We start from the raw sequence: 16,229 nt of genomic DNA on the forward strand, positions 1-16,229 counted from the left end.
TCGCAGGTATTGGGTAGTGGGGGGAGGGGCTGTGGGAAGGCGGGATGCCCTCCAAGGAGACGCTGCAAATAGCTCTAAATTCGCAGAAGGCTGAAAGAACAGCCCCTGGCTGGCCCCAGCCCAACTCTGGCCGCAGCCCAACTCTCAGCACCCTCAGCGAGGACAAAGAGGCTGCCCCCTCCCACTCGGGCAGCTTCCGAAGACCGTTCCCGCCTCTTGTCCGGCCCCGAATCGGGCCGGCGCGGGGCACTTTGGGACTTGTAGTTGATCCAGTCCCCCACACCAGCTCCGGAAGCAGACTGGGGAACTACAAGGCCCAGGAGTCAGTGGGCAGGCCCGGGGCGGATCCGCCAGCTGTGGGTGTGCGATCGCTGGGGGCCGGGCTGTGCGGGTTGGGGCGCTGAGATGCGGCTGCTGGTGCCGGAGCCCGGGACCAGTTTTAAGCGCGCGCGCTAGCGGGGCGCGGCGAGGGGTGGCCAGGCGGTGGCGACAGGCACGTTGATGCATGCGTTAGGTGCAGCTTTTGCAAAACTGCTAGGCTCTGCAGTGGCGCGGTGGAGGGTCCGAGTCGCCGGGGGATGGGCACCCAGCCCCGGAGCCAGGCTGGCACTGCTCGCCGAAAAGGCCCTTGGCTGGGTTTGGGGGCGGGGGCACTGGTGCTTGCCTTGGATTGTGCACGACGTGTTCGTTCTTTTTCTTTTTGTGCCAGGGTTTTCCTGAGCGGGCGCGCGATGCAGCGGGCAGCGGCACTGGTCCGGCTGGGCTGTTGCCCTCGGACTCCAGGCCCGTGGGGCCGTAGTCAGAGCAGCGCGGCCGCCGAGGCCTCCGCGGTGCTCAAGGTGCGGCCGGAGCGGAGCCGGCGCGAGCGCATCCTTACGCTCGAGTCCATGAACCCGCAGGTGAAGGCTGTGGAGTACGCGGTGCGGGGACCCATCGTGCTCAAGGCCGGTGAGATAGAGCTCGAGCTGCAGCGGGTGAGTGCGGGCGCCGGGCTAGCGGGGTGGGAGGGCCCTAGTAGGGCCCAAGGGGAGCTGAAGTGGGGTAGGGGGAGAGCAGTAGCTGCCTGCGCCTGGGGTCCACCCGCTTGACTTACTCCCACCCCAGTGGCCAGCTCCTTAGTTGGCTAAAAGAAGAATGTCCATCTCCCATCCCTTCATCCAGTAGTGCCGGGCACCTGGCACAAAGTAAGGCCCTTAGATACCGTTCACTTGTTGAATTGAATTCATCAGTTGTAATTGAGCGACTGTAGTGCCAGGCACTGCACGTTATGTGACTGTCCTACCCAAGTGAAACCAAGATCCATGGGGGGAGGGCAACAACAAGCAGTAGAGAAATAGACGAGAATTTCAGATAGTGAATAGTGCTTTGAAGAAAGTAAAAGGGAGGAGCGGTGTAAGGAGGTGCTGGATGAGAGTGGTGGGAAGGATATCAAGTTAGGTTGGAGGAGAAGGAGGAAGGCTCTAAGACTTGGGTTTGTTCCCAAAGCCTTTTCCTTTCCATCTGAGACCTTTTGGGTCATTCTGCCAGTAATGATTTCATGACAAGAGTGGATGTGTGGAGGAGGATCCTGAACAATTCCTTCCTTTAGGCCCCTCACTGGAACCTTGATTAGCCACCACATTTTGTTTTCTGAGGACACATTCGTCCCTAGTGAGTAGTCAAAATCTTGGGCCTTTGGGGCCTTGGTAGGATGGCTCTGGGACTTTTTTCATCTCAGTGGCTGGCTGGCTAGGATCATGGCTTTAGTTCATAGTTGCTGTAAAGTGACCACATCCCCAGGGGTGACTTCTCCCTCCTTCCAACCGGGTGACTGGGTGTTTGTGAGAGATGCCCCTGTAGGACACCAGTTCTAATCTGAGTGGAATTTAGGAGGCCATGTCAAGAGGGGCAATGTAAAAAAAAAAAAAAAGTAAACACTGCTAAGATTTGTAAGATCTGATGAAATAGCTGCTTGCTTAAGATAGTTCTAACCCAGAGGGGGTGGGGGGGTGGGGGTGGGTTCCTTGATCTTGCTCTCAGAGGCACTAGAACTGGATGACTGGGGGGCAAGTTGATTACTTACTGTCCCTTGAATGCATGGGAAAAAGCTATGGTGGAATGCCCAGTTCTCCTGACTGAAATTAATGAGCTGGACAAATCAGAGTCCAGTGTCTCCCTCTGACTCCTTGGGTAGGGGTTTGATTGGGGTTTGGCTTAAAGGAGGCTGGCTCAGTTTCTATGGGCCAGGGGCAGAAAACATGAGTTTTGCTGCTCTGCTTCTTGTTGATATCTGGCTGACTGGAGGTGACGGTTCTGGAGACAACAGTCTTCCTGTTAAAACAAAGCTGAGATTAGATTGTTTCTGGTTTATCACTTTACAGCTAATTTCTCGGATTCCAGAGCTGGTAGGGGTTCCAGGGATTATCCCTATCTATCTTTTGCTAACTAACAGCTTGGTTGTGGGCTTCATGAAGTAGGAGGATGATTAGGACAGAAAGGGGCCCTGTCTTTGCCTTCAGGAGGTTGACTGCCATACGGTTCTCTAGGCCCGAGCCTCTCCTCCCCCAATTTTTTAAAGATTGGTGGGATTTTTTAGCAGAGAAAAATGTAAGAGCATTCCATGTGGGAGCAGGGCTGTGAGCAAAGACAGAAGGTTCGGAAATTCTGGGCATTTGTGGAAGGGGATGGTGCTGTTGGAAGAGCGCTATGGCAGGGGCATATGAGAGATGAATGGAACAGAAAAGGGGGACTGGAGTCTTGGGTGCTGGGCTCAGGACTTTATGGTGCAAAGTTTTGTGGTGTGAAGTGGGGGAACTATCAAGGGTTTCCAGTAGGGTATGGTTCCATGATTGAGGTGGACAAATTTATTGGTCATTTAAGCCAGAAACACCTGTGATTTCTGGTATAAACACCTGTGATTTCTGGTATAGACACCCTACACTCCCATGGCCTACTCCTGAGTGAGTAGAGGTGTTTTCTGTCCACTTTGCATCGTCTGGTGTTTTCATTCAAGCTCATCTCTTCGTGTTTTATTCTCACTTCATCCGAGTCTCTGTTTCCCAGTCTAGGTGCTGGAGACATAGCTCGACCAAGCTGGCATAGCCTCACCTAAACCTTTCTTTTTGGGAGACCACCTCTGTCCACTTTACTAGCTTACACAGGGCGCCTTCTGAGAGAGCCATATTTTCCCAGTCTTTTTTGGCATGCAGGGTGGGGGGTGGGGGGTGGGGAGAGGGCTGGGATTGACACAGCTTCATTTTTTTTTCTACCTCTGTTTTGTATTGCAGTGACCGAAACTGGACTGATGTTATAAAGGGTTTGATTGGGTAAAGATGGGATGAGCAAGGGTTTGCAGGGAGTAGGGTGACTTGGGGTGAATCTCCTATGCTCTCTGGGCTTTGGTTTCCCTGGTCTATAAGAGGAAAGAGGTGGCTTGTGGGCCCAAAGTCCCCCGCCCTGACTTTTGTACCATCTTGTCCATCTGAAGGTGTCCTGGCCATTATGCTACCTTATGGAATTATTTCACCATGCGCTCTGCAAACACTACCCACTGTTTGGCTGGACACATGGTTCTGATGTTTGACTTTGGGGTGGCTTGATGGGTGAGTCCCATCCTTCTTCCTTCTGTGATAGAGGGGAGAATCCTCAGGAAAGCCTGAAGGAGGGGGGAGGTTGGCTAAGTGGGTATGAAAGGCGCCATTCTCCAGTCCAGTCTGTGTGCTCTCAGGGAGGCCTTGTTTCTCCCTGACAGCAGCTCCAAGGGGGGAACACTGTTAGCTTTTCAGATCGTGCTGTTAGCTGGGAGCGGCACTTAAAAATAAGCTGCAATTAGCAGGAGTTTTGAAAAGATCTGTCAGTTCTTCCTCAACCTACTTCTTTTTTCCTTTACTGCAGGAGGGGAGGAAGTTGGCACAAGTAGAGACAGAGGAATGGCTTTACTTCTATTTGTAAAATACATACAGTTGAGGCAAAACATTCATAAATAGAGGGAAAAACTGGTTATGACTGTTAACATCAGTGTGTGCTCATCTAAACCCTGGTAAAAAATGGGGGGTGCTATAACACATGGTTATAGTCAGCTAAGAACTAAGATTGAAAACCCTGGCTATTCCAAGCACAGGTGGTGAAATCTAATTGGTCATTTTCTTCAGAGTTTAGATGCTACTTTAAAATAAATGTGTAGGGGCGCCTGGGTGGCGCAGTCGGTTAAGCGCCCGACTTCAGCCAGGTCACGATCTCGCGGTCCGTGAGTTCGAGCCCCGCATCAGGCTCTGGGCTGATGGCTCGGAGCCTGGAGCCTGTTTCTGATTCTGTGTCTCCCTCTCTCTCTGCCCCTCCCCCATTCATGCTCTGTCTCTCTCTGTCCCAAAAATAAATAAAGGTTGAAAAAAAAAAAAAAATTAAAAAAAAAAAAATAAAATAAATGTGTAGGTAGGGGCGCCTGAGTGTCCAATGCCTGATTTCAGCTCAAGCCATGATCCCAGCCAGAGTCATGGGATCGAGCCCTGCATTGGGCTCCATGCTGAGCGTGGAACCTGCTTGGGATTCTCTCTCTCCCCCACTTGCGTGCATGCTCTCTCTGTCTCTAAAATAAAGATGGGACACCTGCATGGCTCAGTAGGTTAAGCATCTGATTTCAGCTCAGGTCATGATCCCACAGTTCATTGGTTTGAGCCCTGTGTCAAGCTCTGTGCTGATAGCTCAAGCCCTGGAGCCTGCTTTGGATTCTGTGTCTCTCTCTCTCTCTCTGCCTCTCCCCCACTGTGCATGGGCATGCACGCATGCTCTCTCTCTCTCAAAAATAAAAAACAAAAAATAAAGATAAATAAAATAAATGTGTAGTGTGGGCTTATAATAGGATGAACCCTCTACCACCCACCCTGCTCAAGTCATCATAGACCTACACCCTGGGCTTTGCTTTTATGTGCTGTGGGCCTCAGACAGGTCTTTCAGACTACCTTGGCCTCAGTTTATTCCTTTGCAAAATATTTCTCCTAAAGCCTAGTTTGCAATGTCCGTAACAATGCTTTGAAAACAGCTAGAAGCCAGTTAGAACTCTTAAGAGCCGTTTTCTCAAACTAATGAGAGTTGCTTGAGGAGAGGCACCAATGGACCCCTGTCCTTGCCTTCGTGCTGAACCTCTTTGGGTCTGGGAATGTGCATTCTGTGGGGTTTGCTCTGTCTTTCCTGAGCCTTAGCCTTGCTGTCATGAATTATCCTATTTGGAGCTCATTCATCTTTCATCCCTGCTTCTGCCCCATGAGTCTCAGTTTCTATGGTTGACCCTCCCACAGACCCCCAGAGTTCAGAAGCCTACACCCAGCCTTCCCTGCTTTCGTGGTTAGGAAACTCAGACGTTGGAGCTCCCATCTAGTCTCTTAATTGTGGGCATTTATAGCTTCAGCTGGGTTTCTTCTGGCTTTGTTTGTCTTTCCACAATGGTTGGGACCAGACCCAGTGCTGAGCCTCAGTTTCCTCACTTGTGAAATGCACCTGTTTTCAGGGACAGTGGGGACTGGTTTGAGTTTGTCTCTGGGGCCTCCTTCTGGGGCTGTCTGTAGGACTTCCTGCATGCCCTAGTCCTGTCCACCACCTGAAGGTCTTTTCACATGGTGTTCCTGGCCTGGTACTTGCTGTGCCTTCTCTCCCTTTCCTGCACCCACGTGTTATTCGTTACCAGCCTGGGCTCTGAAGGGTGGTAGTATCTCCTGTTTTGCTCATTCCTGTCACTGGGCATGGGCAATCCATAAGTATTTGTTGAATGAGAAGGAAATTATCTGGGGAAAAACTGTCCTACCAAGCCTTTCCACCCACATGTCACATGAAATGACAGGGGCCATCACTCACTCAAGGAAACTGCCATGTGCCTGTTTGAATCATCTGTCATCCAGGGTGCCTGGGTGGCTCAGTCAGTTAAGCGTCCGACTCTTGATTTCAGCTGAGGTTTCTCACAGTTTGTAAATTCGAGCCCCGCATCAGGCTCTGTGCTGTGCATCAGGCTCTGTAGCCTCCTTGGGATTCTCTCTCTCTCTTTCTCTCTCTCTCTCTCTCTCTTTGCCTGTTCTCTCTCTCAAAATAAACTTAAAAAAAAAAAAATCATCTGGCATCCCCTCAGCCCTCATGGTGATGCTGGGCCTGTAAGCAGGGAAGACAATGATAATCTTTCTTTCTCCCTGCTAACACCTGCTGAAATATGCATCCCTAAGAACCCAGGGGCCTACTCCCCTGATCCTTACCTAAGCTGAATGTTGGGAAAGGAGCTCCCCTGGGTGGGACCTTCATTTCATTGCTGCACAGGGAGGCAGCTCTGGGCTGAATATATGCAGGTGGATTATCTAGATGGGCTCTAGGATACTGTGAGAGGAAACTAGGTTGCTAGTGCTGACCTGGCAGGCTCCTGGGCAGGGCTGAAGCAAGGTTAGCATTGGGTGTGCCTGTCAGACCTGGATGAGTCACTGTGAGCAGGAGTCTGTCCCTTGCTCCTTGGTATTTCCCATTCCATGTAGATCTTGAGTGTCCAGATACAGAAGTCTGCCCAGAAGTTTCCTCTATATGGTGGCCTTTTGGGCAGGCCCATTCACGGGAGCCAGTTTTCCACCCCACCCCCCAAAACATCCATCACAGCAAAGTGTCTGGGGTCTGTGGGTACCCAGACCCAAGAAAGATGTTCAGTGTTCCCAGGCTCCTTGTCAGCAGGCCCTGAATTGGTTGAGCAGTGCAGAGGGAGGGCACGGGAAAGGGACATCCAGCGCTCTGTTCCAGGCATCATTCCCTCCCTGCATTGGGTTGGCTGAGGGCCCGCAGCTGCATGTTTGTTCTTGGCCCTCGACTGTGACCGAGTTACTCCCTACCAAAGAATGGACTATGCCCATACCATGGAAATCACCTGTGTTCAGCTTGCTGAGCCTTGAGAACTATGCAATTCAGTCCGGCTGATAGAGGGACCTCTGCCAGGAGCCCAGGCCAGTGCCAAGGGCTGGGTCAGGCCTGCCCCTTTGCACACAATGGCCTGGGTCCCTCCCCCATCCCCAGCCTCTTGCCTCCCATCTGTGGGGCAAGCCCTGAGGCTGCATGTCTCACTGCCTGTCTCTAAGGTGCGTGCTCTCACTCCTGTCCTATCCCTGGAGCAGAGGGTGGTGTCACCCCATGCCTTGGCCCTCAGGACCCTTTGGCTGCTTCTCCCATTCACCCTGGGACCTCTTTCCATATTGGCCACCTCCAAAGAGCTCCGCAGAAGGAACACAAGGGAATTAAAAGGGAGCTTTCCCCCACAGAAGCTTTTGGAGACTTATCAAGCCCTGTTTATGAAGGTCTAGGGCCATTTATGGGACACCCTCCTCAGCCACCCATGCCTCTTTGCTCCAGAGCAGCCAGAGAATTTCTATAGAGGAGGGTCTTAGGGGTGGCAGATGAGGGTCAGGAAAACTTGTGTGCCACTGTTTTTTACTTAAAGTATACATTACTGATTTTAAAAAAGGGGAAGTTTTCTAAAGGTGCTTTTATTCACACATTGTGTGAAATGGAGAGAAGCGTCAAAGCCATAGAATTGTATGTTTAAAATTTGTGTTTAGCATGCCCTTGAGGAAAGGGCAGCTGGAGATGGGAAGGTGGCCAGGCCTTCTACCCAGGCCACCCCTCGGTCCTGCCACCTCCTTGCCCCACCTCCTTCTTCCTCCACCACGACCCTCTCAGCCTCGTCCTTGGTCCGGCTTTGTAAGATGATGTTTGTACTCTGCCAAGTGCTTTCGTACTGTTTGTCTCGGATAATCCTTCAGCCGCTCTGGGAGGTCCTGGAACCTGCTACTGATTCTTACTCTTCCAATGGCTAATTCTGGACTTATCAAGGAGCTCTGTGGAATCCCCACATTTCTAGATCCCCACAGTGCTTCATCCAAAGTGCATGAAGTTACATCAGCCAGGACTGACCCCTTCAGTCACCCCCAGTGACGTTGCCGTTGGTGAGGTCTCTGAGTTCCTCCTCTCTGGGACCTCCTTCCTGGGCTGAACACATTGTTCAGGCAGTAGCCATGAGTTTTCTCATCAGCCAGTCTTTCCATCCCTGATGCTTTTTTTTTTTTTTTTTTAAGTAAAAATCAACCCACATTTTTTATTCTGCAAAGTCAGATTGCAGGGGAACAACCTGAGAGGTCCCTGCTGATTGGGGTCTTCTGGAGGGGAGGGTGGCCTTAGTGCCCCTGCTATTTAGGCTGTCAAGGTGGAGCTGCACTTGGGGACGAGTAGTGGGAGCCTCTCCCTGATGTTGGCAGCCTCTGCTGCTGACCCCTGCCTTCCACCACTTTTGCCCCAAGGCCCTCTTTTAGGCATCCCTCCCAGGCCACAGCTGGCTGGCCCTGGACCTGCAGCTGCCTCAGGGTGCTGTGGCGGCCCTGGAGAGCTCTTTCAGCCTTCTCAGAAGGAGGGGGGGTGGTGCTGCGCAGTGAGCATAGTGGTTAAGAAGAGTGATCTTGGAGTGACCTCAGGCAAGTTTCTTAACTTTGAAGCCTCATTTTCCTCATTTGTAAAATGAGATTAATACTAGTTCTTCTTCATGGGGGTGGTGGTTAAGGTTAAATGGGGCTAGCCATGTCAAGGGCTTGGCACTATGCCGGACACCTGCTAAGGCTCAAATTAGGAGTGTTTATTAATATCCTGTGGGGGCATTGCTTGGCCTCTGGAATCCAGGATCTGAGAGTCTCCAAGTAACCACCTGTTGCCTTCTCTCTATTCAGGGTATCAAGAAACCATTCACTGAGGTCATCCGTGCCAACATTGGGGATGCCCAGGCCATGGGCCAGCAGCCAATAACCTTCCTCCGACAGGTAAGCTGGCCCTCAGGAGCAAAAGCTGCTGGGAGAGCAAGGTACTAGAGACTGGTAGAGCCAGCCCATTTCTCTGATGTCCCCTGGGTCTCTCCTTCAACCTCTTCTCCTTCCAAAGTTGTCTAGAATTCCTAGACTCATTTTGGGGTTACTCTAGTGTACAAGGCTCCCAGGCATGCCTTTCCACGGTCCATGGTCTTGGATACTGAATTTGGAGCTTGGTTGATGAGGGCATCAGAGAGGCAGCCTGGAGAGGTAGAGTCCCAATGGGCTGGGAGGTGGTATGTGGGAGTCCAGATACAGCTTCCCAAGTGAGACACCCCGAGTTTAAGTGTTAACTCTGCCATTTACCAGCTGTGTGGCTTTGAGCAAGTGGAGATCACCAGAGCATTGCCTTGGAGCACAGCTGGGGGCCTCAGTGCAATGATGAGTGTAAAACGCTCATCCCTAGCCCAGCAGGAGAGTGTGGGGTTGGTGATCACTGTCAGCTACTGCTCTCCTGGCTGCCTTGCTGATGTGACCCAGCTTGCTCCTGAGGTCTCCGGGAGACAGGTTTTAATGTTTCAGTTTGAGCACCAACCACAAGGATGCTGCATGAGCTCAAATTGTGGGATTGATGGGCTAGAGGGGTAAAAATAGGGCGTGAGAATGCCATAGGGCCTCCTGAACAGAGACTGGAGACCAGCTGTGATGAAAGCTGTTTCCTAGAGGAGAATTGGGGCCCTTTTTGGAGCAAAATATGGTCCTTGTGTGGTTAAGGTTCACAGGGTCAGGCAGGCAGGGAAGCTGAGCACTGAAGTCCCCAGTTCTTTTCTCAGCCTGTGTCTCCTGCTGCAGGGGGCGATACAGGGAGGGGCGACCCTGCCCAGCTCTTGGTGGAGGGGTGTGGGGGTGCTGGGGGACCTTAGCTCAGGGAGCACACATAGGGTATGAGGAAAAGAACCGAGGCTGACACTGACCTGAAGGACATCCATTGGCCTCCCCTGCTGTGGCCACTGCTGCTAACCTCAGGAGCATGCCAGCTGACTGTGAATATAAGAGACCCCAAACTGGGCCCAAGATGGAGAAATGGATCAGACCAAATAGAGCAGCTCAGCCAGGGAAGTGGAGGCAGGAGGAGGCTGGGGGGCCCTGGTTGTCCTGGAATCATGCAGCTTTGAAGGGGAGAGGCAAAAGATGTTCCCCACACATGTCTGGGACTCTGGGCATGAAGAGGCTCCTGTTGCCTCAACCTTTCTGTCTGGCTGACATGCTCCCAAATCCTGCTCTGCCTTGGCAAGCCCAGCCTCTCCTACCTGATGCTGGCCTCCTGCAGCCTTCACGCATCTCGTTTCTTCTTCACAAGTGCCCCTGGGAGGAGGGCTGGGTCACTGCCCTTGTACAAATGAAGAAGAATGAGGCTCCAAGAAGCCAGCACCTGCCTGAAGTCACCCAGCTGGGGTCAGAGCTATGAGCACCCTCCTCCCCTTAGTGGTCCTGGCACAGTTCCTAAGCTGCCAGCTTAGACTTGCCCAGTGAGCTGGGGTTTACCAGCACTTTTGCAAACATTTCCTTGATTAATCCTCTTAATTTGTGAAGTTAGGGTGATTTTCTCTGTTATAGAGATGAGAAAGCTGACCGGCTTTCAATTCTGGCCAGGAAAGGGGATGATGGTGAGAAAGGGGGAGGGGGCCTGGGGCACGGGGATCAGGGCCAGTCAGTCTGTGAGTTAGGAAGAGGTCTATATTCCTGTCAGTTGGGGCTTACCTGCTTGCTCAGTTCTCGCCCCTTCTCGGGAGCCCCCTGGTGTGTGGACTACTGTCCTCTTTGGAAGAGTTGGTGCCAGAGACTGAGTAACAGGCTAATTCTGTCCCATGGATCCTCTTCTGGAAGACCCCGTATGGGCCCCAAGCCCAGGTCCTGAGGGGGGTCCAGGACCCCACCTTTCAGCATGAGAGCCCAGTGTGCTCCTCCCCCACCCGCCCCCAAGCTCCTGCCAGCTGGAACCCTTGTGGAGCACATCTGCCACACATCCCCGAGTTGTCATCTTCGTACCCCTCCTGGGGCTCTGGGGTGGGGGTGGGGGGGTGCTGGGAGCCCAGCCATGCCTCTTTTCCCCCAGGTGATGGCACTCTGTACCTACCCAAACCTGTTGGACAGCCCCAGCTTCCCAGAAGATGCTAAGAAACGAGCCCGGAGGATCCTACAGGCTTGTGGCGGAAACAGCCTGGGTGAGGCCCCCAACTGGCCAGGTCCCAGAGGGTGTGAAATGAAAGTGTGCTCTGAGCGTGGGCTTGGGCCCTGACCCTGAATGGAGAGTTATTCATGTGAGTGAGTGTGTGAATGTTCATGGGATGGTGACCTGCAGAGTAAAGGGAAAAATAGTGTTCCTCTTCTTGTCTGTGCTCTGCTAACCTGTTAGCTAGGCAGTGAGGTCAATGCCCTCTTTGGTAAGTCGGGGCACATCAGGTACAAGAGCCTACATTTGCCTGGGTTTTGGTGTTACACCTGGGAGCCAGCTTGGATAGCTGAGCCCTCTGTCAGAGGAGAGAGTTTAACCCAGTGACTGGCCTCACTGACAGGCAGTTGGGTGCAGTGTGTGGCTTTGTCTAGCCTTCTTGCCTGTCTGTGGCCCCTGCCCAGCATCCAGCAAGTGGCAGTCAGTTACGGGAGAAGGGAAGTACCGTGAGATGCCTGTGACCCCTGTTTGGTGGCTTCCTTCCTTCTGGCTGTGCTTCCGCCACCCCAGCCTCTGGTCCTCTCTGCTGGAAGCCCATGTCCAGCCATTTGCCTCCTTATTGAGGGGGCACACCAGGCACCAGAGGGCTCCATGGAGGGAGGCCCCAGAAGTTGGCCCCTGTACATGTGAAAATGATATTCTCTCTCCCTTTGCTGCTGAGATGGATTTCCAGCCTCTGGCCCTCTGGCTCTTTGTTCTCATCTTATGTTCTTTGTTCTGTTTGTTTTTGCCCCGTTCCTTTGCCCAGCACCTACACAGGAGATCCAGCTTTCCTCACTACAGGAAAAACAGTTGTTCTTAGAGCTTTTTTAGGACATGTGCCTAAATGTTCTAGAATGTGGAAGAAGGATTCTTATGGCTTGTTCAGCAGAGGATCAGCTACCTTTGGCCTTTCTGCCATCTCCCTGCCTCTCCCCTCCCTTTTTCTGCTCTTTCCCTTTATTGAGAGCCCTATGTTTGCTTTCCTTGCCGTGGTTACCCCACCAGCCCTCTGTCCAAGTCTGTTACTGTCCTTTTTTTTTTTTTTTTTTAATGTTTATTTATTTTTGAGAGGGTGGGGAGGGGCAGAAAGAGGGAGACACAGAATCTGAAGCAGGCTCCAGGCTTTGAGCTATCAGCACAGAGACCTAATGCAGGACTCAAACTCATGAACCATGAGATCATGACCTGAGCCAAAGTCAGACGGTTAACTGACTGAACCACCTAGGTGCCCTGGTCACTGTCCTTAATGGTGTCCTTCTCAGGAAGGGGCCAGCTGCCCCTTGCTTCCTGCCCATCAGCCTGGGTAGGGTGTGGGCCAGCACCTTGTGTGGCAAGGCCGAAACCACTAGCTGGTAGAGAGCTGCCCAATAAGCCCAGAGGCCCGGCCTCCAAGCTCTTTTCCTTCTGCACCCTCTGCCCAGCCCAGAGGACAAAGGTGCTTCTCAAAGACCCCTTGGCCATGGGCCTAAGACTCTTGGAAGCTGCAAGGAGAGAGAGGAGGAGGGAGTGTTTGCCTTCTGTGTGTCTGGTGGGAATGTCTGGGGAAGGGGGAGGAGTTCTTTGTTTCATGTAGGAAACTTCATCAAGTTTTGCAACTCTGTCAGTCAGGCTATGGAAAAGAGTTTGAGAAGCCATGTTCCTGGGAGTCTCCTCTTGGGGTATTGTAGCAAGAAGAAAGTTGGCCTCTGGGGTTTTGGGGACCTGCACTGAGTTTTTTCTGAGGACCTTATGAGGATACGTGAGGTAGGTGCTCTCTGAGCCCCTCTCCTCATCCTTGAACTAGGAAATACTTTGTACTCATCTCCTAGGCTTGTGAAGAAGGTTGAGATATGTGCTAACCCCCCTTGTCAGGTATGGAGAAGCCCTGTCCCTGGAGGTTGCTACCAGTTCCTGTCCATTGCTGAGGACAGGGCAGTATCATCAGGGGGTGGTGCTCTGTCACCTAAGCCTTAGGCAGCCTAACAACCTGCCTGCCCATAAGGGTAAAGGAAATAGAAAATGTCAGTACCCAGGGCTACCCTGACCCAAGTGGGGATTATTAAATACACATACAAGGTCTTAAAGCTCACCCGGATATGTTTTTATCATGCCCTTCAAAATTACTTCTTACTAGAGTTTCCTTTATTATCTGTTTGACAAGTAATTCCACTCTCAAGTTGTATCTTGGATCTTAGGTAGGATTAAGGTGGAATCTAGCCCTTATCTAGTCCTCCCTGAGCACGCTCTAGGTGTTGAGGGACACTGGTGAACCAGGTGAATGGAATTTCCATGCTCACAAAGCTCACTGTCAAATTTGGGAGAAACAAACATTAAAAAGAATTGACAACAAAAAATGTTCTAGTTTTCATGAGTTCTTGGAGAAAGAGCAGAGAGTTATGGGGCTTTAACAAGGGATTCTAATGTCCAGGGAGGGTTTAAGGAGCAAATACCTCTCAAATTCATGTGGAGGGTGAGTAATAGAGAACCTGCAATGCATCAGAAGAAATGGTGTGTGCAAAGGCCCTGAGGTTTAAGAACTGGGTGATCAAGTGAAGAGGTCTGGATGGGGCGGTATGTGATGGGGCTGGGAAGTTTGGTAGTGGTGATGGTGCCAGTTTGTAGGCCATGGGAGGCAGGTTGCCATCAGCTTGAGGGCAGTGGGTCCCAAGCTGGGGTAGACCAGGCAGGGGGATAGGTGCTGTAGCAGAGATGCACAGAAGAATCCGGCCCCTGCCCTCAGGGAACTTATATTCAAGATGGGGAGGCAGGGCTTCGTAAATAACTGGAGAAATTGCAGGTCAGGAGAGAGGCTGGGGGTGGGGCAGTATCTTTATGACAGGCCCCCTGGAGAGAGACTAGATTAGAGCTTTGAAGGACTAGTGTGGTTTGGAGCATAACAGAAAAGTTAAAGGAAAAGGGTTGGAGGGTCATGGCCTACTGGAACAGGGCATTTGTGGATGGCAGAAGGCCTGGGAATTCAAGGAAGTGGATGAACTAGAGGCAAGAAGGAAGGGGAGACTTCATCCCATGGCGAATGGCCCATGGAATGAAGAGAGCATTGAGAGAAGGTTTAGGAAAATAGGGAGCCCTAGCAAGTTTCTGAGGATGGGAGTTCAGCAATAAGTAAGTCACTCAGTAGAGGGAGAATTCTCTAACACCAGCATTTGTACTTCCCCACTGTTTTAATTTACAAAATATTTCAAATGCAACAGAATACCCAAAGTAATGTAACAAAAGACTTTATACCTACCACCCAGATTTGATACATGTTAATGTTTGCCTTGTGAACTTTAGAGAATTGGCCCAGCCTCCCCTTCTTTTCCCCTTCCGTTTTATAGCTTGTCAGAGGGGAAGTGTGAGCCAGTTTCACACAGAGGCTGAGGCAGAGCCTGCCTGGCCTTCTTCAGCAGAGCCTCCAGGGTGCAGGGCCTGGACTGATATCCACTGAGGCCCAAAGAAGCCCCATCCTGCCTCCTGGTGGTGGTTTTGCAGTAGACTTAGAAGGAATAGGCTGGTTCTTTTTATTTTTTTTTTTTATTTATTTTTTTTTTTAAATTTTTTTTTTTCAATGTCCATTCATCCTTGGGACAGAGAGAGACAGAGCATGAACGGGGGAGGGGCAGAGAGAGAGGGAGACCCAGAATCGGAAACAGGCTCCAGGCTCTGAGCCATCAGCCCAGAGCCTGACGCGGGGCTCGAACTCACGGACCGCGAGATCGTGACCTGGCTGAAGTCGGACGCTTAACCGACCGCGCCACCCAGGCGCCCCTAGGCTGGTTCTTTTTAAATGTGGTATAAAATGTAAATGGTATCAAAGGATATAGAATGAAAACTCTGCCTCCCACCTCTGACCCCTAGCCTCCTCTTCACTTCCCCAGAGAGTTCAGCTCACCATTTTGAGACTCCTACCAGATCTTGTGCATGTGCAGCTACCTATTTCCAAATTCATTCTAAAAACATAGTGGCTTGACCTAAAAAAAAAAAAAAAAAACAGAAAAACCCAACAAACTCTTTATTTGAAGTATAGCAAACCTATAGTAAAATGCATAAATATTAATGTACAGCTCATAGTTTTTGCACATGTACACACCTGTGTAACCCCCACCCAGATCAAGACATTGAACATTTCCAGTGCTGCAGAAGGCTCCTTTGTGCCCCCTTGGCAGTCATACCCCCCCCCCCCCCCCCCCCCCGAGTGGTCACCACTGTTCTTCTACCTTCCAGCACCGGAAATTAGTTTTGCCTGTTTTTGAACTAAATGTAAATGGTAGTCTGGATTTTAATCCAAATGATAGCCTAAGGATATTGTTGACATGGGTGGGGGTAGGGGAGTCATGCCCAGCAGCCCCAGGGATCTGTGGTTAGTACCGATCAGGGCTCTGGACTCCTGGGGCTGGCAGCTGGTGCCATTTTGGGTTGACCCATTCTTCCAGGTTCTGTGGAACTGTGTGTAGGCAGAGGTGATAAAGACATAGCAAGCGTAGCTGTAATGATTTATACTATTGTAGAATGTATATAAATCCCACAAGGGTGGATAAAACAGGTATGGGCACATTTAACTGATTGGAAGCCAGGGCCTAGAATAATGCTTGACATATAATGGGTTCTCAGTGAATACTGAGTGGATGAATGGGGGGGGGGGGGGGGTAGATGAACAAATATGCAGATGGATGGATGGCAGGTGGATGGTTGGATGAGAGGGTGGGTGGATGAAGCCCGGATAGGTGATTAAACAGCTTGCCACCATTCCACAGCCTAGAGTAGTGGGAGTTGGGTCCCTTCCAAGACCTTCCCAACCCCACCCTAGCTAATTATATAGATTTCACTGACTCCATAGCACCAGTTACCATGCCTCTCTAGTCACTGTCTTGTTTGCTGTCTTGCAGGCTCTTACAGTGCTAGCCAGGGCGTCAATTGCATCCGTGAAGACGTGGCTGCCTACATTACCAGGAGAGATGGCGGTGTGCCTGCAGACCCAGACAACATTTACCTGACCACTGGTGCCAGTGACGGCATTTCTGTACGTGTTATCTAATGTTCACCCATGTGAAGAATAGCCTTGCATGCTAGGGCCAAGCGTGTGAGCCTACCAGCAGGGGGATGGGCCTGGGAGGGAGGGGTTGGCTACCCTCTGGTTCCTGCTGTGTCCCCCATCCTGCTGTCCTTACCCCATTCAGTCATCTTGAAGCTGGATATTCCTGCAGCCTTGGTTTCCCTCCAGAGTGCACACCTGCAGATCCAGCTGGAGAAGA

At 51.4% G+C, this 16,229-nt stretch overlaps 1 protein-coding gene across 1 annotated transcript in view; it reads left to right on the forward strand.

The window, feature by feature from the left end:
- Positions 1-385: 385 nt before the first annotated feature.
- The window catches only part of GPT2 (glutamic--pyruvic transaminase 2), a 35,078-nt gene continuing 19,234 nt past the window's right edge, over positions 386-16,229 (forward strand). Inside the window, exons 1-5 of the mRNA XM_045442636.1 lie at positions 386-492; positions 710-974; positions 8,709-8,798; positions 10,900-11,008; positions 15,864-15,997. Of these exons, the coding sequence (XP_045298592.1) occupies positions 732-974; positions 8,709-8,798; positions 10,900-11,008; positions 15,864-15,997 (576 nt within the window). The 5' untranslated portion in view covers positions 386-492; positions 710-731. The remainder of the gene's footprint in view (positions 493-709; positions 975-8,708; positions 8,799-10,899; positions 11,009-15,863; positions 15,998-16,229) is intronic.

Source organism: Leopardus geoffroyi, chromosome E2, assembly GCF_018350155.1.
Source record: "Leopardus geoffroyi isolate Oge1 chromosome E2, O.geoffroyi_Oge1_pat1.0, whole genome shotgun sequence".
Lineage (NCBI taxonomy): Eukaryota > Metazoa > Chordata > Mammalia > Carnivora > Felidae > Leopardus > Leopardus geoffroyi.